The following is a 22,444-nucleotide window of genomic DNA, read 5'->3' on the forward strand; positions in this document are numbered from 1 at the left end:
CCTTCCTTGGTGAACAGAAGTGTTGATTTATCACCAGTTTATCAAGTACAATTATTAAAACTGAACAACCAAATTAATATTAAAGGCTCCTAGTTTTCGAAGGCGAGGGCCAACGATTTAAAAGCTAGCCATCAATACACCCCAATCATCATCTAAAAAGTTATGTACAACAGGCAGTGTATGAATAGAATAGAATAGAATAGAATAGAATTCTTTATTGGCCAAGTGTGATTGGACACACAAGCAATTTGGTGCATATGCTCTCTGTGTACATAAAAAGACAAGATACATTCATCAAGAATCATAAGGTACAACGCTTAATGATAGTTGTAGGGTACAAATAAGCAATCAAATCATACTAGGAAACAATATCAATATAAATCGTGGGTATAAAGCAACAAAGTTACAGTCCTGCAGTCATAAGTGGGAGGAGATGGGTGATGGGAACGATGAGATGAATAGTAGTGCAGATTTAGTAAATAGTTTGATAATGTTGAGGGAATTATTTGTTTAGCAGAGTGATGGCATTCAGGAAAAAACTGTCCTGTGTCCAGTTCTGGTGTGCAGTGCTCTATAATGTCATTTTGAGGGTAGGTGTTGCAACAGTTTATGTCCAGGATGCGAGGGGTCTGTAAATATTTTCCCAGCCCTCTTTTTGACTCGTGCAGTATACAGGTCCTCAGTGGAAGGAAGGCAGGTTGGTAGCCATTGGGTTTTTTTGCAGTTCTAATGATCCTCTGAAGTCTTGTCTTGTTGGGTTGCAGAACCAAAGTGTTGTAGAGGTGCAAGTGACAGACTCATCAATACCATACCCACAACAGCACTGCTAAGAGAGAAGTCCCCTGAATATGGGCTTCAAAAGCTCAGAAGAAAAAAAAAAAAACCTCTGTATATTTGCCTTCATTCGTAACCAGGGTTAGTTTTTAACTAGGTTGGGCAGTTCAGCCCCACATGGTGAGTTGGGGGGTGGTTGCACAACTCCCTTCAATTCAATAAGTGAATTTCATTGATCAGGCCCACTGCCCTATGCCATCACAACCAGGGCAAGGACCAAATAAGGAAATCCACCACCCATTATGAGCACAACACTTTGCAAACCTTTATATATGCCAGGAATAGTAGGAAATGCTGCAGTGGATGGGTGATTTGGTGCATGTTCATTTGGTGTATGGGAAAGGAGGACTACAATGCCTATAGCTCTGAGCTAGCACGGGAATTATCATCACAAGGTGTTTGTTTTTTTTTAAATAAAATAACCAGGATAGATTTAATTCTGCCATTCTTGGCAGCAAAATCAATTGAAGCTGAGAATTCAGAACTCTTTGCCTTGTATCTGGGTTGTACCATTACAACGCATGGGGGGAGCCGATGGAGAAGTTCTTCCCTTCTTGAAAGGTTAAAAATAAGGGGAAAGATTACAAAAAAAAAGTTGTTATTTCTTCCGTTGCGGATATTTGACGAAACGAAATACCGCCAATTCTCTCACACCGGCTACACTTCCCCTCCCCCCGCAATTTTGAAGTGGTAGAACCCAACGTTTCCTTGGGAAGAAGTAAGAAGTAAAAGGAGCCCCGCGCGCGTTGCATGCCGGGAAGCTCCGATTGTCTCTCTCGCGCTCCCCCCCCACCCACTTTCGTGCGAAACTTCCGCCGAGAAGGAAAATCGAAAATTTCCAACGTTGCGTCACCCGAACGGGGGTGGGAAGAAAAAAAAAAAAAGGAAATGTTCCTTTGGCGCTGGCCAATCGGAAAGCCGACGCCTCCCGAAGGCGGGCCAATCGGATACGTCGCGGCCTCGGGGCGGGACCAGACGCCAGGCGCGAGCCGGAAGCCCGGCGCGAGGAGGCCGGAAGTGGAGGAGAACCCGTCGGAGAGGGAGCGGAGGTGGCGACGTCGTCCGGACAAGATGGCGGCGATGTTGGCGCCCGCGGCGGCTACAGCGGCCCCGGCCGGCTTCGGACTCGGCTCTGCTCGGCCGGCCGCCGCTTCGGCCGGCTGCTCGTCGTCTTCTTCGTCGTCGTCTTCTAGCGGCGGTCCGGGCCCTCTCCCGCCGCCTCCCGCGCCTCCTCCGCCCGGGGTGCTCCGCATCGGCGACCGGCTCTACTCGGGAGTCCTGCTCACCTTGGAGAACTGCCTCCTGCCTGAGGAGACGCTTCGCTTTACGCCCTCCATGAACAACGGCCTCGACGCCGAGACCGAGGCGCAGCTCCGGATCACGGGCTGTGAGCTCATCCAGTCGGGCGGCATTCTCCTCCGGATCCCTCAGGTGAGGAGAAGGAGGAGGCCTCGGGCCTCGTTCGAAGCCCTTTCTCCCCCCCCCCCGGGCTGTTAGAAGGCGGTTAAAAAAAGGGGGGGGGCTTCGAATCATGGTCGGTGGGGGGAAAAAGCGGGGAAAAGACTACAATACCCATCTTCGCCTGGGGAAGTATAAACTAACGTTGGACGGCGGTTAATGAGGGGGGGGGGAAGAGCAGGGAACGTTAGTGAGGTGGACGTTTGGACTACAATACCCATCTTCGCCTAAGGGAAGTTTGGAGTTATAGTCGGCCGGGATCTTTACGGATTAATAAAAAAAAAACCAGAATAAAGTCGGTGTAGAAATAGAAAAAGTCAGTGTTTCTCAGCGTTGGGGGCCCTTGAAGAGCGGTGGACTACAACTCCCAGAATTCCCCATTTTCCAGCTTTCTGGGAGTTATAGTCCACCCCTCTTCAAGGGGACCCAAGGTTGAGAAACTGGCTCATTCTTTTGATCTATTCTATTCTGACTTATTCTATTTCTACGCTGACTTAATTCTGTTTTTTTTTTAATCCGTTAAGATCTTGGCGGACTACATCTTCCCCAGAAGATGGGTATTGTAGTCCAATGTACTGTTTCCTGCTCTTCCCCCACCCACCCCATTTGAAGCCCCCTTTAACTGCCCTTGCTGTCTTCCAACCTTAACTGTTTATTAGAGTTACTGTTTATGCTTTCAGATTATTAAGATAGTCGTATATCGTTCAGAATGTCAAAACAATAAAGTTGACTTTGTATATAATATACAAATGGATGAAGACTATTGCTTAACACAGTGTAAGCTGCCCTGAGTCTTCGGAGAAGGGCGGGATATAAATTCAAATTAAAAAAAACTCTGCTCTTTTATTGCTGTTTATAATTTCATCTTCTTTTAAGTGGGGGAGGGGGGAGAGTCCCTGAGAGGTCCTACAGCTGTTTTCTTCCTCTTTTTGCCATCTTATCAGTTGTAAGGGAGCTGGGGACAATGGTCCCCATTAGCATTTTTAAAAGAATGCCTTAAAACCTTTATGCAGATGCCTTAAACAACCTGGCCAGGATCAAAGAAAAAGAGGGGGAAAACAGTGCCTCTTGGGCACCTGATCTTCCCTCACCAGTGTGTGGGTTGTGCTGGGTGGAGATGGAAGGCATTGTTATCAATTGAGGCACCATTGTGTTGTCATTGTACCTTAGCCTAATCTCAAATATGCAAAATCTGCCCTTCTCAGAAATAGAGGAAAACCGAGGTCCTCTAAGCCTGTTAGTTATATAGAAATAGACAAAAATTAAGGTGTAGTACTGCTCTTTGTAGGAAGTTTGTGTTAGATAATGATTTGTCCTAATTTGTGAAGGAAGAGAGGCTACCATTAAGCTGAATTGTGGACATTTACCATCTCAGCTCATTTTTAATAATAATGAGGGATTTTGTAGCCTCTGGTACTTTTAGGAGCTAATTCCAAAATTTGGAATTTGAGGATATTCTTTTCAGAGTTGCCAGTTTGGATCTGTACAAATCCAGACCAGGACTGAACAATACTGAAACTTCAGAATGAAATTCAAAATTCCACACAATATTAGATTATGATCTGTACTATTATGACATCAATGGTACTGACATATATAGTACTAATCTAATTCTCTTATATGATAGTCCTGTAGTCATTCAAAGTTTTCTTTGCTCAGATAACTGAAATATAATAGTGGTGATAATCATACATGTATTCCTCAAGTTTTGTTTCATTCTTTGGTTCATCCTTCCAAAATACTTTGGATGTGTGTCACTGGGCAATGCTGATCATAGGATGTTTGTGAGCCTTCTATGTACAAATGTGGTTGTGGAATTCTTGTTTGCATTTGCTAATAGACAATGTTTTTATATAAAGTCTCCATATGAATTGGTCTAGAGTTTCCTGCTTGGACTAGAAGACCTCCAAGGTCCCTTCCAACTTTGTTATTGATAGTCCCGAAGGTGCTTTTTCAAGAGGCAACTGGACTTTCTGTGGTTTTTCTTTGAAGACATTTCGCTTCTCATCCAAGAAGCTTCTTCAGCTCCCAGATAGTCCAGTTGTTTATTAAAAAAAGCACCTTTGGGAGAACCATGATCTAGATCAGGGGGTCTCCAACCTTGGTCCCTTTAAGACTTGTGGACTTCAACTCCCAGAGTTCCTCAGCCAGCTCTGGGAGTTGAAGTCCACAAGTCTTAAAGGGACCAAGGTTGGAGACCCCCTGATCTAGATGACTTGAGAATCTCCATAGACATTTGCTATTTATACGTATGTCATTAGGATTGTGAGGGCAGTCTTTCTACTTGAAGCCAAATAAGGAAAAGTAATATATATATATATATATATATATATGTAATTTAATTAAATTACTTATTTAATTAAATATATATATATTTAAACGGGAAGATGAAATATCTCAGGACAAAAAAACCCGTATCCTAGTTATTTTAAAAGTATTCAAAAACCAGAGAATTTGTGTAGCGTGCTCTGTTCTAAATCCAGGAAGTATTTAGGAACTTAGTACAAATGGGCTGCCTCTGAGTTAGTTGTTTCTGCTTTCTTTTGTTTCCCAGGCTGATTAAACCTCAGGACTTCTTCTTTTTTTTTTTTAAACAGTTAAACCCAGGCTTTTTTAAAAAAAACCTTCTTAAGGGGGGAGTGCTGAGAAGGAAGCCGGGATGGAGGTGGGGGAGAGGCTGGGATGGAGGTGGGGGAGAGGCTGAGGGAGGAATACTGCTTTATTGGAAGTTTTCTAACACAGCCCAGGCAAGCCGACATTCTGTTCCAGGAAATGTGTGACGCAACAGCCCTTTGGCCTGAAATGAGAGTGATAGGGAATCACCCTTGCAAGTTCTTCCTTGTCTGCCAAGGAAACCAGCTGATTGCTGCTCTTTTGAGGGCAGTCTGGATGACAGTATTTTTGGAGCTACAACTCCGGCTTGCACTCTGGCTGATTCATTCCCCCCCCCCCCAATTCCCTTCCCCTTGTTGAGGAATCTTGTTTTGGTTTCTCCTCTTAGGCAGAGTGGTTTTTTTAATTGCCCCTTGGTTGTGTTTTTTTTAAATTGCGCATTTTGAGCAATAAAGAGCCACCCGGCCCTTTCATTTTTCAGAGAAAGTGGGCGGAAGGCTGATTGAGTGTCTTCCACCTCAGAATCCTTTTAAGTTGTCTGCCCACACCAAATAAACAACAATGCCGTTTTCTCACTTGCCTGCTATTAGAAACCAGGAGTGATGTGGACCCAGGGCCATCCTTTCACATACATTAAATAGTCTCTCCCCATCATTTCCTTGGGCACTGGGAAGTTTAACGTGTGCTTGATTGCCAATAAATTTTTTTTTTTAAAGTTACTTCCCTTAAATAAGAAAAAAACCTGCTTACTTCGGAAGTGTTTTTCCCAAGTTGAGCTAGGTATAACATTCACCTATGAGAAGACGAAGATGATGGGGAAAAATATAGCTGCAGATTCTTTATAGATGTTATAAATGCTCATGTTCCATTTAATTTTTTTTAATTGAAAGAGCATTAATATATATTCTGGCTTTGCTTTTTTTTGTTTTCCAGGTGGCCATGGCTACAGGGCAGGTGCTGTTCCAGCGTTTCTTTTATACAAAATCGTTTGTGAAGCATTCCATGCAGGTACTTGGTTTAATTTTTGAAATGGGGGGGTGGGTGGGTGGGTAGGTGGGAGGGGCTGTAAGCTCAGTTGCCAGTTTGGAACATCAGACTATTGAAGTTTTTCTGCCTGAAATCCTGAGCTGATATTACTTGCCAGTAGGTCCTGCTGTATCTCTAATACAAATGTTTTCAGGCCTTCCGTTTTGTCTTAATATGAATCGATTGTGTCTTTTTCCTCTTGGGCCACATCGAGAATGTCTCACATTGACGCTAAATTTGGGGTTGATTGAAATACATGCTTTTCTTTCATTGCTGATATTTAAGCAACTTTTAAAAGATTGAGAAATTCTACCTCCTGCGTCAGAAAAAGATGACTCATCAAATACGTTAAGGAAAGCCTTTTTAAAAACTTCCTTTCAAAAATTATAGTGAAAGCAATGTTGAGGTCATTTGGAAAGACCTTTTTTGGAGTTTCACTGGGAGGAATTTAATGATAATGATCTGAGATTCCTGAATCTCAGATGGGTGTGTGTGTGTGTGAGAGAAAGAGAGAGAGAGAGAGAGAAAAGAGTTAACATTCTGGGTCCTATAATGGCAGAGCCTTTTTAAAAGTACAGCTAGTCCTTGACTTAACAGCCACAGTTGATCCCAAATTTCCATTGTTATGCGAGAGAGTTAAGTGAATTTTGCCCCATTTTACAACCTTTCTTGCCACAGTTGCTAATTGAGTCACCCCAGTTAAGTTAGTCCCACGGTTGTTAAGTGAATCTGGCTTTCCCCTTTAATCTGCCTTTAACTTTCAGAAGGTTGCAACAGGGGATGATGACATGATCCTGGGACATTGCAATGGCCATAAATAGGAGCCAGTTGCCAAGCGTCTGACTTCTGGTCACGTGACCATGGTGATGCTGTAATGGCCATAAGTGTGAAAAACGGTCATAAGTCCCTTTTTTCAGTGACATAGTAACTTCAGTCACTAAAAGAATGGTTAGAAGTCGAGGATTACCTGTAAAAAAAAATTCAGCGTTCCCACAGATTCCCTAATTAAATCATGAGCCTCAAAGAAATCCAGTTATTAGGAGCTTCGTGTCGGCAAATGAAGCCAACTCTCACCCCACGTAATTTACGCCCGTCATGACCCTGTTCTCCCCCCCCCCCAAAAGGATGTGTCATCAGTCACATTCGCCAGCGGAGCAATTTCGTGGGTTGTCGCTGTGGGTAACCCTGGGAGACAGCCTTGAGAGAGGGATGTCTGGAATGTGCTCCTGTCTTTGGCTGCCGTGCTGCTTCGTAGGTTTCCCATCCCCCTTGCCTATGGCAACTCAAGAGCAGGCCAGGGGTGCTTTGCGAGTTGACAGAAAGATTGATTTCGATTGAGCTCAGAAACAAAAGGGGCAGCTTGGCGACAGATTGGATGGGCTGCATGAAGACCAGCTCAAAATTTTAATGGGTTTTAATCGGTCTTCGACCGTTTTAGTGATTCGACCATTAAATATTTGTTTTTAAATTGTTTTTAAATAGTGTTTATTTATTATATTTATATTATAGTGGTATGTGTATTTTAATATTGGCTGTACACCGCCCTGAGTCCTTCGGGAGATGGTGCGGTATAGAAATGTAATTATAAATAAATAAAATAAATAAAAGTCAGTCAGTCCAAATCGTTCGCCTGCAGCTCAGAATGATATTTCCGTTGTCTCTTTCCAGCATGTGTCGATGGCCTGTCTTCATTTGGCTTCCAAAATTGAAGAAGCCCCACGGCGCATAAGAGATGTGATCAATGTATTCCACAGACTCCGGTTACTGAGAGAGAAAAAGTAAGTCTGAAATGCGGCGGGCTTGAGGATCAGTTCTCGCGGTTTCTAGTTTGGCCTTCTTGCAAGAATTCTTGTAAGCCTCAGTCATCACACACACACACACACACACACACACACACACACACACACACTTGCCTTGTCTTTCATGTTCTGGCCACTTTTCCTGCATCCACACGCAATATAGGGTGATTTAAGGATCCTGTCTTTCTTGGATTGTGGCTCCCATCCAATCTGGAAAGGGGGTTCGCAGCAATTCTTCCCCTTCTGTTCATGAAGGAGATGGTTGCTGGGGTCCTTATCTCCAGGTTCTTCGCTCCTGATCTTGGCAAGAGGGAGACCGCAGTGATATTGCTAGAGAACAATATAATTGCTGGAGGTGCTACAACGGGAGTGAAGCTTTGCGCGGGAGAAAAACTCATTCTGGGGCTGAAGGATCTGTTAAAGAAGGGGAATTTGGGCTTGAATCGGGTGCCTGGCACTCACCAAAAGGATCTTGAGGGTTCCAGATGGAGAATTTAAACCTTTCTCGATCTGGTTCCCTTCAACTGTATTGGATTTGCACCAAGGGATGAGGTGTTGTGGCCTGCTGGCCCCTTCAGCAGCCGAATCAGAGGAGGAGGTGTGGGAGTCAGGGCCAACATCAAGGCAACCTGAGAGCTCCGAGTGAATGGAGTTGTGAGAGAGAGAGAGAGAGAGAGACAAAGACAAAGGCAGAGTCGGGGCTGTCCATCAGTCCTCATGTGGAGAGTCAACAGCCCCCAGGTCTAGAGGTGGCTGATGAGGAAGAGGAGGAATAGCTGCGTCCAGTGGCTGACATGCAGAAGGCAGAGGAGAGGAGAGCAGTGGAAATCTATGGGCCGGTCCTTGGGATGGAAGAGCCACCGCTGCTAGCGAAGCCCCACCCTAGCTCTGGGGATAAAAGGCAGGGGGCGGAGATAAATAGATGTAGCAGATAACTATTCATCTTCCAGCCGGCCGATCTTGTTAGCCTGCGGTGAGAGAGAAACTTTTTGCCGGGGCTGCCGGCGCTCCTAATAAAGGAATCTTTCGAGTTCACTTCTGAGGGTTTGTCGTGTTTGGGGAGCTGGGTCAGAACATGAGGGCTGTGGCTTCAATTGAGCTGATTTTTCCATCCAGACTGTACAAAAGCTGGCACTAAGACTCCCGCTGTGGCGTTAGGCTGTCGAGGTTTCAGCCAAGACCTCCCTCCTTCCCTCCTCCTTCACGCAGGAAACCTGGACCCCTCATACTGGATCAAGAATACGTTAACTTGAAGAACCAAATCATCAAGGCAGAGAGGAGAGTTTTGAAAGAACTTGGATTTTGCGTGCACGTGAAGCATCCTCACAAGGTTTGTATTGGGTTTCCTGTTTTTTTTTCTTTCTTTCCTATATATCTGTTGCCTGGACAGACCAAAGAGTTGGGGTTTCTTTCCCCCTCCCTCCCCCCACAACCTCATTTAAAGAAATACCACTTAGGGCCCATGACCGAACGGATGGCTTCCCGTTTTAACCGCTGATCACCTTTCTGTCTTAAGGATTGCTCGTTTCAATCCACGTGACAAGGAAGTGTCTTTTGGTATGCCCAGGTAACGCTGTAATTTTTCTTGGGTTGTGCATCAAATCTTCCCAGATGCTCACATCCTTGTGCAAAGGGAGTGTGTTCTCTTTCTTCCTCTCTGCTGTATGGCTTCCCTTTTTTTGGGGGGTGGGGAGGAACTCCACAACATTCAAGTACTGTCCCTTTGAGAGTGAAACAAGCTGGCAACCTGGGAAAGTGGAAAAACCGCATCTTCTCAGTGCTTTTAATCCTGAGCCTCTTTGGCAAGGGTGCCCCATCAGAGGTGTGCGTGAATTACACTACGCCTCACGAAGAGCTTGGCTTTGTCTCTGGTCGTGCCAGGAAAGGGCACAAGGCTTTCCCATTCAGGGCCCTTTTACAGTTTCCCAACCAAATCGCATCCCTCTCTCTAATCTTTGCGATCGGAGCCCAGCATCTTAAGGAAGTAAATTATCTGTCAGTAAAGTCCTGGTAGTTTTTCGGAAGCGGAGCACAGTGAGTGGACTGTCTGTCCTAAACTTGCTGGCTGACCCTCACCCTGTACTGTCCCTCACTATACAATAGAGGGGAGTGGGGAAAAAATCCCGGATAAAATGTTTTTTGCATTAATAAAATCCGGTTTGTCAGCTTCAGGTACCAAGATATCGCAGCCATAGTTTAGGGCTATCTGGAGCGGTAGAGATACCCATTTCCTATATACTGTGGCTCATATATATTACTGAGCCGTGGTGGCGGAGTGGTTAGAATGCAGCATTGCAGGCTTAAAGCTCACTGTTAGCAGTTCGATCCTGACCGACTCAAGGTCGACTCAGCCTTCCATCCTTCCGAGGTCGGTAAAATGAGGATCCAAATTGTTGGGGGGAGATAGGCCGACTCTGTAAACCGCTTAGAGAGGGCTGTAAAGCATCGCGAAGCGGTATATAAGTCTTAAGTGCTGTTAGTTCTCAGAATATAAGCTCCAGCTTGGGAATCAATTTGAGTGCCCTAAGCCTCTTTCCCCTGGACAGGCTTACTCATTTCTGGGCATACTTTGAAGCCCAAAGTAAAATAGGTTAGTTCTTTTTTCATCTCTTCAGCAACTTCAACTTCAACGCCCTGAGTCTTCGGAGAAAGGCGGGATATAAATGTAAATAAAAAAAAAACTTGTACAGTTTTTGGGGTAGATACTGAAGGAGATGGGGTGCGGTGGCTCAGTGGCTAAGATGCTGAGCTTGTCTATCAAAAGGTCGGCAGTTCAGCGGTTCGAATCCCTAGCGCCGCGTAATGGGGTGACTCGTCCCAGCTTCTGCCAACCTAGCAGTTCGAAAGCAGGTAAAAAATGCAAGGAGAAAAATAGGGACCACGTTTGGTGGGAAGGGAAGAGCGTTCCGTGCGCCTTTGGCGTTGAGTCATGCCGGCCACATGACCCACAGAGACATCTTCGGACAGCGCTGGCTCTTCGGCTTTGAAACGGAGATGAGCACCGCCCCCTAGAGTCAGGAACGACTAGCACATGTGTGCGAGGGGAACCTTTCCCTTACTTACTGAAAGAGAAAGCTCTCTCCATTTTTAACTTCTTTTGGATAAGGAAGGCAGGCTGAAGAGGGACAGAGCTGGGAACATGAAATGCCCAGGAGAAAACTTTGCGTTATGTATCTGTACTTCTGTCTCTCCCTTCTCGGCTTTTGGAGGGCATATATATCTAGAGTTAGCTGTGGCTCAGAGCAGCTTGACAAAGAGGACCTTAGTTCAGCTGGCCTCCTCTCTAAATTAATACCTCTCTCCGCTGCTTGACCATCTGTATAACTCCGTCACCCGTATCTTCCAGATAATCGTTATGTACCTTCAGGTATTAGAATGTGAACGTAACCAGCACCTGGTCCAGACCTCATGGTGAGTTGACGCTTCTTGTTTCTCTTGAGGCCAGCGGGGCAGTGGCAGGAATGTGTCATAATTGGGGGCTTTGTGCGCGTGCACCACTGCCGTGTTCGTGGCCTTCCGTTTTTTTTTGTTATTTTTTAAAAAAAATCCCGGAACGCCACCTCTTGTCCCTCTGCGTGGACGGGCCTCTTTGCTAAAAGAGTCAAAACACACACACTGTGTCTTAAATGGTAAGAGAGCGGATATCTCTCCCCCACCACCACTCCTTTTGCTCTTCCTTTCTCTCCTGCTGTGGGGAATTTTGAGGGAAATTTCTGAGTGGGGGCTTGGAGGGAGAACTATGTGTTTGGAATGAGGACGTCCCCCCTCCCTTTTGCGTACGGAGGGAGGGCACCGGAAGAAAATAACCTTGGAAGGGCATGAAAGCAGCTTCCACAAACAGTGTTTGTCGTTGAAAAACACATTGCCCTGGGTGGGTCTTATTCTAGGTGTGGTGATGGCAATCTTTTAGCAAGCCCCCCCCCCCCCAACCTGTGGGCTACAGCCCACTACTAGCCCATGGCCTCCTTGGAATTGGGCCATGCAAATGGTGGGCCGGCGCACACAAGCAGCCCGTGTATGAGTGTGCAACTTGACGGGCTGGTGAAACACTCAAATGGCCCAGTTCCCCTCTCCCATCCCCCCAGCCAGGCCACCAAGCCACAACGGTTGGGGGACCTCTGTTTTTAACACCCACCTTTTGGGTGACTAGTAGCTCCCTGTCACCTTACAACAGCCAGGCCCTGGCAACCCTGAAGCATCCAAGATGGGTCTCAGCCATCTTGTCCCTCTCCCCATTTCCAGGTTTTTTTAAGATCCTTAAATATCTCCGTTCTGTTCCATGTTGGTGTTTTCCGAATCTCAGTCCTAGCCAGCCTTCCCTTTTCCTCATACTAAGACCCTCACCCGTCCCCGGTAGTAAGAAAGGTAGCCGCTAAACCTGTGAACCTTACCAGGGTGTAAAACATTGATCTCGAAAGCGATTGTTATGAACTGTCTGGCGTGGTTTTGAAGGAGAACCTGTTTTGACTTTCTTTTTTTTCTCTGTACTCTTTTGATCGAAGGGTAGCCTCTGAGGGTAAGTGACTAAGACCTCCTCTGCTGCCCACGAACAATGGTGCAGGGAATACTGGCGTCTTCAGTCAAACCCCGAGCAGGCTCCAACAGAGAGAAGGCTGACTCTCTAGACAGGTGGTATGCGTCCGCTAGTAGAGTTAAAAACTGGCCGAACTGCTGCTTGTTGATTTTATTTTTATTTTATTTCCCCCCCCCCCTCCCCACTTCCTTTGTTTCCAGTCTCTTTTCCGTTTTGTTTGCACACTTTTCCCAGGTGAGCCTGTGTTATACTTACTGTCCAGGTGCTCTGATGCTCTCATGTTTGATATCTCAATAGTTCAATGCAAATGTTTTGATTCAACTTGGGCTATTTATTTTTCTTAAATTGTCACTGAGGTTTGGGCTGGGAGGCGGAGGGAGGGAGGAAACGGGGCTCTATAAACGCTGGTCATTGCATCTGTAAATCTATTATGCTTCTGTATTGTATTGTAATTATTATTTTGTTTAAAAAAAACGGATGTCAATTTTCCCTGCCTTACGTACATCGTATGGCCCAGGTGTTCTATTTGGACTTTCAAAAGTTGGATCTTCACCGTTGCCTTCCAGAACAAAATGCCTTCAATTGTTGTTGAATTAGAATGTTTGATTCTCTGTTGGAATTATTGCTGTCTGATAAAGTCGGGGGGAAGAATCCAAGAACTTATGTTGCATAACCACACTTTTCAGTTGTTTCCAGGTGCTGCCCTTGATCATTTAATTGCCCTGTAACTGTGGGAAGCCACCACAATTAGTTCATTTTGGCGCCTCTTCTAATCTTAAACTGAAGTAGCTCCATTCAAAGATCAGTTGGGCAATGGGTCCCATCCTCTTTGTGGATCTAGACTGCCATCGTCCAAGAATGGTTATTATCAAGTCCTTCTTTTCATCCCATGGACCAGTTTTTTCCCTGCCCCAAGACAGTTGAAAGATGCCATTCAGAACATTCTGATGGGTGGGTATAAATGCAGGTAGTCCTTGACGTACAACAATTCGTTTAGCGACCGTGTGAACTGACGATGGGGACTGAAAAAACCGTGACTTCTGGCCATTTTTACACCCGGCCGTGCTAGCATGGTCCCATGATCAAAACTGAAAAACACTCAGCAACTGACTCCTATTTATTTTTTTTTTTTATTGAAAAGGTTTTTTAAAAAGGACATTTTCGCCCCCTTTTTCCCCCCTGCCTCCCAGAAAACCCCCTTCCTCCCTCCCTTCCCCCCCCCCCCGGCTTCCCGGGTCAATCACAAGGTATTGTTATACATAAACCAAACATAGAATAAAATTTTCCCTTCCAATCCAATTAGCCTCATCCAAAGCTTTTCATCTCCCAACCCCCTCCCCATTAAATAAAATAACTTTCTAATTATTCAAAGGCAATCTGATATTTCTTAATCTGATATCTGTTTTGTAGATAATCAATCCATTTTTTCCATTCAATTAAATATCTTTCCTGCGTATTGTCTTTTAAAAACGCTGAGATTTTAGCCATCTCAGCCAAATTAATGACTTTCAGTATCCATTCTTCTATTGTAGGTACCTCTTCTTTCTTCCAGTATTGTCCAATCAACAGTCTTGCTGCTGTTATTAAATTCAGAATCAGTTTAGTCTCAGTCCCTGTACAATCCGTTACAATTCCCAAAAGGAAAAATTGTGGCAACTGACTCCTATTTATGACGGTCCCCAAGTCATGTGATCCCCTTTTGCGACCTTCTGACCAGCAAAGTCAACGGGGAAGCCCAGATTTCGTTTAACAACCACGTGACTACCTGAACAACTGCCAGTGCTTCACCCAACAACTGTGGTAAAGGTGATAAAACGGGGCAAAATTCACTCGACGTCACGCTTAGCAACAAGTGTTAGGCTCCATTGTGGTTGTAACTCAAGGACTACCTGTATTCGGGAGGAGAAAAGGCATTTCCTGTTAAATAATTGTTGGTTTGCCCTTTTTGGTGGTGGTTCTTCCATTTTTGCTGTACCCGAGCCATTTTTTTTCATCATTGTAGACCCAGCATACCCAGATTTAATAGATAAGATTCTTGTGGGGGTAACAAAATGCAGCTCAGAAATTAAAATCCCCCCCCCATGAGCAAATCTTCAGAAGAAATAGGCAGGCACCCATAGCATAATACAACCTAGGCTCCAAAACCCCATCAGGCGAATGACAACTTGGAAAAAAATATAGTTTAAAAAAATCATAGGTGGTGAAAATGTACTGTTGTTGCTTGCATTGCCTTTCGTGTTCCAGTGTGTGCAAAAACGGACTGATCGGAGGGTCACGTGCTGTGTATTCTTACTTTATGCTGTGAACATTTGTTTCGAGAGACCTTGTTACAGCCAGGCGGCTAAAGGAACAGCCCAAGGAGAACCCCAAAAGCCATGTTCGACTTGACTCATGCGCACCCTGTTGGCAAAGGATGGGACGTTTTTTCTCGCCGATTCCCCCAAAACGGATTTGGGTCCAGTGGTTTCCCTCCCAAACGGAGAATCTCCCCCATCGGAAAGCGGCTTGCGACGGAAGAGGGCGGCTGTTGGGCAAAACTCTGGATTTCTGCACCTGCCTCCGTCTCCAAAACCGTTGAACCCTGTTCCCGCAGACTTGTTTGTGTTGGCATTGCGGACGTGTTGTGGTGGGAGAGTCTTCGGACCTGCTACGACTTGATCGCTGTAAACCTTGTGCTTGGCGTAAGACCAGCCCGGTAGATTGTAGCCGAGAGGAAAGTTAAAACAGGTTTTCTCATTCATAAAAAACACCCACGTTGCAGTTGATAACGTTCCAGATCGATGTTCTAGATTGATGCTCTTCTGCGAGATGAAGCAGCTCGTGCCCTTGTTGGGGTTCACAGGGTTAGCTAGCAGGGAAAAAAATGAGCTCCCTTAAATTGCAAAAGGAGGAGGCTTAGTACTGTGCAGAAAGTAATTTTTCGGGGCGGGGTGGGCAGGCTAGCAGCAACTCCTACTTCTTTCTCTTCTTTCCCCCCCCAATTATCTCAGGAATTACATGAACGACAGCCTGCGGACGGATGTTTTTATGAGATATCAACCGGAAACGATTGCTTGTGCCTGCATTTACCTTGCTGCTCGGACCCTTCAGGTTGGTGTCTTTAAAAAAAAATTAGACCTTTGCTTTTCCTAGCAGGATTGCTGCTTTTTAGTGAATCGTTTTCACCACAGAGAAGGGTGGGTGGGTGGGTGGGTCAGCCTATTCTCCAAAGCACCAGAAGGCAGAGCAAGAAGCAGTGGGTGGAAACGAAGCAAGGAACAATAGAATAAAAGTTGGAAGGGCTTCATAGTGCTTTTCAGCCCTCTCTTAAGCAGCTCAAAATCTGGGTCCTCATTTGACTACCCTTGGAAGGCTAAGTCAACTTTGAGCTGCCCCCCCCCATCAGGATCGAACTCCTGGCAGTGGGCAGAGCCAGCCTGCAATCCTGAATCCTAAACCCCCGCGCCACCAGGGCTCTTAAAAAAAGATTTGTGACTTGGATGTTAGGTCAGCCCTTGTAATGTCTTCCCCAAGGAAGCCATCTTGAGCTGCGATTTGGGGCCCATTACTACCTGCCATAAACGCTACTAAGAGTTGCCCCGTGGTGGTGGGGGGAGGGGAGCATGTGAAGGGAGGCGCATGCCTTCTCCTAGTCCAGAGGTCAGCAACCCCGTGTGGCTCTGGAGCCGCGTGTGGCTCTTTCATCCCTCTGCTGCGGCTCCCTGTCACTGGTCGGCTCCACAATTGATAGGGCTTTCGGTTAGGACTGGTAGAGGAAAAAAGACGCCGTGCTAGGAGGAGACTCTATGGTGGGGGAGCCGGACTTCCGGTTGGCTCCAGAATTGAACGGGGGCTTCGGTTAGGACCTTTGTGGCTCTTTGAATGTTTAAGGTTGCCGACCCCTGTCCTAGTTGATGGATGGGCGATGCCTTTTCTTTGCAGATTCCTCTTCCAAACCGTCCTCACTGGTTTCTTCTCTTTGGAGCTTCCGAGGAGGAAATTCAAGAGGTCTGCCTGAGAATTTTAAAGCTCTACACCGTGAAGAAGGTCAGTAGCTACTTCCTGGGGCAAGTTTGTGAAATGGGAGGCCAGGGTGGTCGGTTAGCAGGAGACTCTCTTCTCGCTCCTTGATCAACTTTGGGGCTGGGAAGGGTACGGAGATCCACCTTCCCGTCCATCCAGCAGTCCTTCTCAAGCCTACGATGGGAACCCTGCTCTGATTTTCTGTGGGGTCATCCTCAGCAAATTTATGTTGCTTAGCAAGCAATGCGTTTGACCCATTGTACCACCTTTCCCGCCAACGTCGTTAAGTCAATCCCTGCCGTTGGTAACTTAGCGGTACGGGTTAAGTGAATCCGGCTTCCCCCACTGACTGCTGGTCAGAAGGTCCCAAAGGGGGAGGATCACATGACCTTTGGGACAGTTGCAACCGTCATAAATATGAGTCAGTTTTCGAGCATCTGACCGTGGGGATGCTGCAACAGTTGTAAGTCTGAAAAATGGTCCCAAGTCACTTTTTTTCAGTGCCATGGTTTTGAGAGGTCACTGAGCGATATATTGTAAGTCGAGGACTAGTTGTACTTCATATTCTTGGGTCCTTTTGCTCGCCATCCACCTGCCCTCCCCTTTGGCGCAGCCTTTTCCGGGTAAGCAAAGGTAGCCCTAAAGCCCGGGCGCGCTCTCTGCCTCCTCAGATTGACCTGGCCGTCCTGGAAAGCCGAGTTGAGCAGCAGAGGCTGGCCATGGAAGAGGAGAAAGCCCAGGCCAAAGGCCTCGTGCCTGACGGAACACCCCATCTTGCTGTGTCAGGTTTTTCTCCCGTCCCAAAACCAGGTGGGTGTTTCTCGTCTTGGAATAACATTATTGTCACTTTGGACGTACACTAATCGGCACACATTAAAATGAAATTTCGTTGCGTACAGCAGCCCTCTAAAGGGTCTCCACCTCCAATATACAAGACGTGAAACATAGGCGGGAATGTCCTGAACATAAGGGGATTGTAGCCTGTCAAAAGAAATGCTGCTTGTCTTTGCCATTAAGCAGAACGGTCTGTTGTGGCACACCAGCAGCCAGCAGAGCTGGCAACAGATTTAGACAGTGAGGAGGTTGTTCCCCAGTCCTGGAATCTGGGGAACGCTCTGATGAGGGCTCTGTGTCAGAGACAGAGAGGGGGCCAGGGCCATATGCCAGTTATCAGTTGCCTTCGGAGTCGGATGTCAGGGGGGCAGAAGTACAGCTGGAGCCTCTTCCCGATGTGCACATGCGCAGAGCTGCCAGGAGACGGGAGCAGCTAAGGAACAAGGGTCGACTCAGGAGTAAAGCTATAGGTGGACGGTGAATGGCCCCTCCCACAGGGAATAAAGAGCAGCGAAAGGGGAGTGGAGTTTGCAGGAGACAATTAGTTTGCCTAATTGGTTCATGACTCCTTGCCAAGTTTTGAAGATATCGGCCTGGCAGCTCTCCAAGCCCAGATAAGGTCTGTGACTGTGAATTCTCCCTTGAAAGTCTTTGCTGGATGCGAATGAGAGGAATTCACAGTAACTTAATAAAAAGAGGGTTTTGTCAAGACAAGGAATCTGCTTCATGCTCTTGGGAAGCCTAGGTCAGAACGCGGAGTAGGTAAAACCAGCCATCGGGCCTGGGAATTGGTAGGTTAGTAAGTTTCCTCTACTTCTATTTGGCTTCAGACCAACCATCGAGTAAGCAATACCCCAATGAAGAAACTGCCAAAGAGCCGTCAGTAAATGGCCCAACCAAAAAATCCCTAACCCACACAGACAAGCACAGACACCAGAATATAAACTCAGGGCAAATCCCATTCCTTACTAACATTGATGACGTTACCTAGTTGGTAATGAAACGTCTGGCCCAGCAAGAATTTGTAAATGATCATGTTACACACCCAGTAGGCATTGGAGGGTGGACTTGCGTCCTTAAATTTGGGTTACAGGACCCTCCATGTTTTCTGTTTCCCGACAGTTCTTTTTCCTATCCCATAACCCAAGAATCGGATGGCACTTACCTAAATTTCTAATGTTCCCGGATTGGCTGGGTGTCCTGACCTCTGTCTCTTCCCCCTCTCTAGAATCTCCCAAAGACACCAAAGGCAGCGTTAAGCCTTCCCCGCTGCCTGTGCAGGCAGTCAAAAACTCAAAGAGGAAGACCGAAGGGATGAAGAGATTGAGGTCGAAAAGTCCGATTAATGGGTAAGGTTCGGGGCTGGAGGCTCTCCTCTGTTTAACAGGAGTCATGTTGGGGAGGGTTCCCCCCCCCCCAGTTTGGATCCAGATACTTTTCTCTCACTCTCTTTCTCTTTCATGCAGTGTTTCCCAACCTGGGCCAGTCTTAAGATGTGTGGACCAACTCCCAGAATTCTCCAGCCAGCCCTGGGAAATTCTGGGAGTTGAAGTTCACACCACTTAAAGGAGCCCAGGTTGGGGAAGCTTGCTGTAGTGAGATCCTACAGTGGTGGCCCAAATTGTGGAAACCTTTTGGGAAAAGTGTATTTTCAAACACTAGCTAATAACGCCAGTTTTTTTTTTTTTTTTGGAGTAGTACCATAACATTATATATCAATGGAAAGATAATTTAATCAAGAATGTCATGCAATCACTTTTATGAAGGATTTGTTATTAGAATAGAAGTGACAGTATAAAGAAAAAAAGTGAAATATAGAAAAATTATCCCCATGTCAGTTAATGCTTAGTTGGGTAACCTTTAGCATGAATGACGGCCTTACAACGTCTTCCCATGGAGTGAACCAAGTCTTTGAATTTGGCAGCTGTTATCATGTGAAACCAAGATTGAATGATGGCTTCTATTAACCAGGTTTTATTGCTGGGTCGCTTCTGACTTAACAAGTTTTTTTTAGTCGGCTCCCTAGATTTTCCATTGGATGAAGGTCTGGGCTATTCCCAGGCCATTCCAGCAGTGGAAGAGGATTATCTTGAAACTCCAAAAACAAAACAAAAAAGTGGTGGTGTTAGCCATCAAACCTCAAAAATACACTTTTCCCAAAACGTTTCCACAATTTGGGCCACTACTGCATTTTTAAGATTACCCTCTGTCGTGCAAGTTCATCGTTTCACTGGGGAAAAAAAGGAAAAACATATCCACAGCATCATCTCCCTTATTCTTTGACTCCGCAGCGTCCAGAAAGGCCGCGAGAGCAGGAGTCGCAGTAGAAGCAGAGACCAGAGCTATTCTCGATCCACGTCACACTCCCCTTCTCCAAAGAAGAGGTAGGTTGCCGAAAGACTGGAGCTGCCTCGTTGGTTGTACCGGCGGTTGCTTGTAGGACACGAACAATCGAAAGGGTCTTTAGCCGATGACATTTGCTGGCTGGGCTCTCACTTTTAATGGTTGGAGTCAATTACAGGTAGTCCTCGACTTAACGACGGTTTGTTTAGTGACCGTTTGAAGTTACAACGGCGATGAAAAAAAGGATTTGGGACCGTTTTTCACACAACCGTTGCAGCATCCTTGTGGTCACCTGATCCCAAATTCAGACACTTGACGGTTGCAGTATCCCGGGGTCATGTGATCCCCTTTTGCAACCTTCTGACAAGATTCACTTCGCCAACGAATGACTAACCTAGCAACTGCAGCGATCCACTTAACAATCGTGGCAAGAACGGTTGTAAAAGGGGGGGGCAAACTTTACTTAACAGCTGTCTCGCTTAGCCACAGAAATTTGGGGCTCCCTTGTGGTCGTAAGTCGAGGACCACCTGTAATAGGAAGCTGGCCTTTTCGGTCTCCACCCCAAGATTGTATGCCTTAACCCAGGGGCGTCAAACTTAATTTCACTGAGGGCCGCTTGTGTTTGACCTCAGGGGTAAGGGATGGCTTGACATCACTCGTGTCAAGGGTGTCTTTCTGTCAGGTATGCCTTCATTCAATACTCAAGAAAGAAAACCCCCAACTCCATTGTTTGTAGAGAAAGGTACTTTTACTGAGTATGAACTGAAAGCAAACAAAATGAAGGCAAGCTCTGAGGTATTTGGCGCGGAATACACATATAAGAAATATGCCCCAAGCCTTCCTCCCTGTAGTCAGTCTTGTGCAATCCACCCCCCCCCCCCCCGTGGCACGTGGGGTGCATCTTCAGATGGTTTCATCCCTCTGGCACTCTCCAGCACTCCTTCCCTCCCACCCCCGTTACCATGACAGCCGTAGCAAGCAAAGTAGTAACTGCATAAATCAGGAGACAGACTACTCGGAGCAATAAAACAATAAACTTGTAGCTGACACTGTCCCCCGATTGCTTTACCAGAGAAAACGGGCTCTTGAGCTCCATTTTCAGCTGGGACGGCCTCCTGCAACCCTCTGCCAGCAAAAACGGAGCTCGGGAGGGCTGTGTTTTTGCTGGCAGAGGTATCACAGGACGGTCCTTTGCTATTTTCAGGACGGCCCTGTGGGCCAGATCTAAGCACCCCATGGAGCGTATCTGCCCCCCTGGCCTTGAGTTTGACACCCCTGCCTTAACCAGTATAAGCGCAGGAGGAAGCAAATGATTAGCCAGGCAAATTGTTTCCAAGTTTTCAATGGTTTTTAAATCTGTCCTGGTGGGGCAACGACAAGTAACCTGTCTTTCTCTTCTCCCCTCCCCCTCTAGGAAAAGTGAAAGCTATTCCACCTCCAGCTGCTCCAAGTCGCACAGCCGTTCGAGGAGCCGCAGCGATTCGCCTCCCCGCCAGTTCGGCCACACCGCCTCCTCCGGTTACCAAAGCTCCAAGATGCGAAACTACAAGAAGGACAAGGGATACAAGTATGGTTCTCCCAAAGCCCGGAGGTCCCGCAGCCGCAGCTCCTCGAGATCCCGCAGCCGTTCGCGGGAACGCTCCGAGCACACCGGCAAGTACCGGAAGAAGAGCCACTACTGCAGGGATCAAAGGCCCGAACGGCACCACCCATATGACAGGCCGAGCCATCGCTACGAGAGAGATCACCCCGGCCACAGCCGACACCGAAGATGAAGTCAGACAACACAGCCAAAGCTCTCCCACCCTCCCCGGCCTCAGCCAAGCCCCTCTTTTGCCTAAGGCTGGACTCTGGAGCCTTACAAACATCGTGACTACTAGTTAAGGGCATGGACCCTACAAGGGCAAACGATGAGGATTGAGGGGCGGGGCCCTCTTTGGCTGTTTCCCCCCTTGTCTTGATATAGGGCTGTTGCTTGTCTGCTGGATTTTGTGTCTGCTTCCTGCTGGTGTGATGTCCCTTTGAACTGTCAGAGCGGGATTGTGGCCTGCGTCGGTTTCTATGGAGGGAAAAAAAAACCTCAGGACACTGTTCGGAGGGTTGAGATTCCCCCTTCCCAATTTTAAAAACAAAATATTTCTTTTCTCTTTCACAGAGGATCTTCGAAGGTCACCCCAACAACATTTTGTTTGGTGCTAAGAGCATTTTCTTTTCTCTCCGTTCTCTCTCTCTCTCTCTTTTTTTTCTTATAGTGAACCTGTTTGCATTGCTATTACAGAAAAGGTGATTTCCAGATTCTTAAAATCTAGTGCCTATATTAGGCAGTCTCGGAGGGAAGAAGTATCTGATGCTGAAATGGGAAGGATGGAGGAAAAGCTTTAACCCTTTCAAAGTGCAGATGTGTTTCAAGTAATTTTTGGAACTAGGAACCTGCATCCTGAGAATGCAAATGTTTACGTTCCTTAACAGGAGGTTTTTCCCCCCCCACAGGCCTACTTCTTATTACTATTATTATTATTATTTTTTAATCCCCGTCAGAAGGAACTATGGAATAGTATTTAAATTCCACATATTGAAAGTGGGTTTTTTTTAACAGAAAAAATCCTGGTGCTGGCCACCAAATACCAAGCTGCGGATGATTTCATAGAGCTTAACCTTTTACGTGGTTTAGTTAATAAAAAATTTACTCAGGATCTTTTCAAAAAGTCTGAAAGAAATGATTGTTTTTGTCTGTTCTTAGCTTGCTGAAGAAAAAAGGTGTTTATATGAAAGAGAGAAATGTGTGCAGCATAAGAATATCCGTTTTAGTGGTATATCTGAGCTGTTTTCCTGTTCCTTAATTTCATTAAAGTATTTGATTTTGTATTTAAACGGTTGGACTCTTGACTCTTCAACCTGTGTTGAATGGCTGTTATAGTTTGTGATATGTTTTCTTTTTCTCTTCCCCAGTACCAGATTTTTACTGGTTTTGCCCAATTGCAAGTCTTTTTACACAGAGCA

The 22,444-nt window shown here is 46.2% G+C and overlaps 1 protein-coding gene across 8 annotated transcripts; it reads left to right on the forward strand.

Moving 5' to 3' along the window:
• The first annotated feature begins 1,843 nt into the window (after positions 1 to 1,843).
• On the forward strand, positions 1,844 to 22,315 carry CCNL2 (cyclin L2). Of its 8 annotated transcripts, XM_058161110.1 has the most exons (11): positions 1,846 to 2,265; positions 5,839 to 5,913; positions 7,600 to 7,709; positions 8,940 to 9,060; positions 11,077 to 11,141; positions 15,255 to 15,354; positions 16,186 to 16,290; positions 16,938 to 17,076; positions 18,329 to 18,449; positions 19,392 to 19,484; positions 20,859 to 22,315. In XM_058161110.1, the coding sequence occupies exons 1-11, from the start codon at positions 1,906 to 1,908 to the stop codon at positions 21,217 to 21,219; spliced, it is 1,650 nt and encodes a 549-aa protein (XP_058017093.1). In that variant the 5' UTR covers positions 1,846 to 1,905; the 3' UTR covers positions 21,220 to 22,315. The 8 variants fall into 8 exon arrangements, 6 of the variants coding, with proteins under 6 accessions (XP_058017099.1, XP_058017093.1, XP_058017094.1 ...); XM_058161111.1 differs by lacking the exons at positions 1,846 to 2,265; positions 5,839 to 5,913; positions 7,600 to 7,709 and adding an exon at positions 12,233 to 12,362 and having other exon boundaries at positions 8,987 to 9,060; XM_058161113.1 differs by lacking the exons at positions 1,846 to 2,265; positions 5,839 to 5,913; positions 7,600 to 7,709 and adding an exon at positions 12,233 to 12,359 and having other exon boundaries at positions 8,987 to 9,060.
• Positions 22,316 to 22,444: the final 129 nt, after the last annotated feature.

This window comes from Ahaetulla prasina, chromosome 18, assembly GCF_028640845.1.
Source record: "Ahaetulla prasina isolate Xishuangbanna chromosome 18, ASM2864084v1, whole genome shotgun sequence".
NCBI classification, from domain to species: domain Eukaryota; kingdom Metazoa; phylum Chordata; class Lepidosauria; order Squamata; family Colubridae; genus Ahaetulla; species Ahaetulla prasina.

Excerpts from the sequence above, each read along its gene's own strand:
- CCNL2 (XM_058161110.1), top strand. The coding sequence starts at position 1,906 with ATGGCGGCGATGTTGGCGCCCGCGGCGGCTACAGCGGCCCCGGCCGGC. Across the intron at positions 15,355-16,185 it reads TTGCTGCTCGGACCCTTCAG|ATTCCTCTTCCAAACCGTCC; the intron begins GTTGGTGTCTTT and ends TTTTCTTTGCAG. Across the intron at positions 18,450-19,391 it reads TCGAAAAGTCCGATTAATGG|CGTCCAGAAAGGCCGCGAGA; the intron begins GTAAGGTTCGGG and ends TTGACTCCGCAG.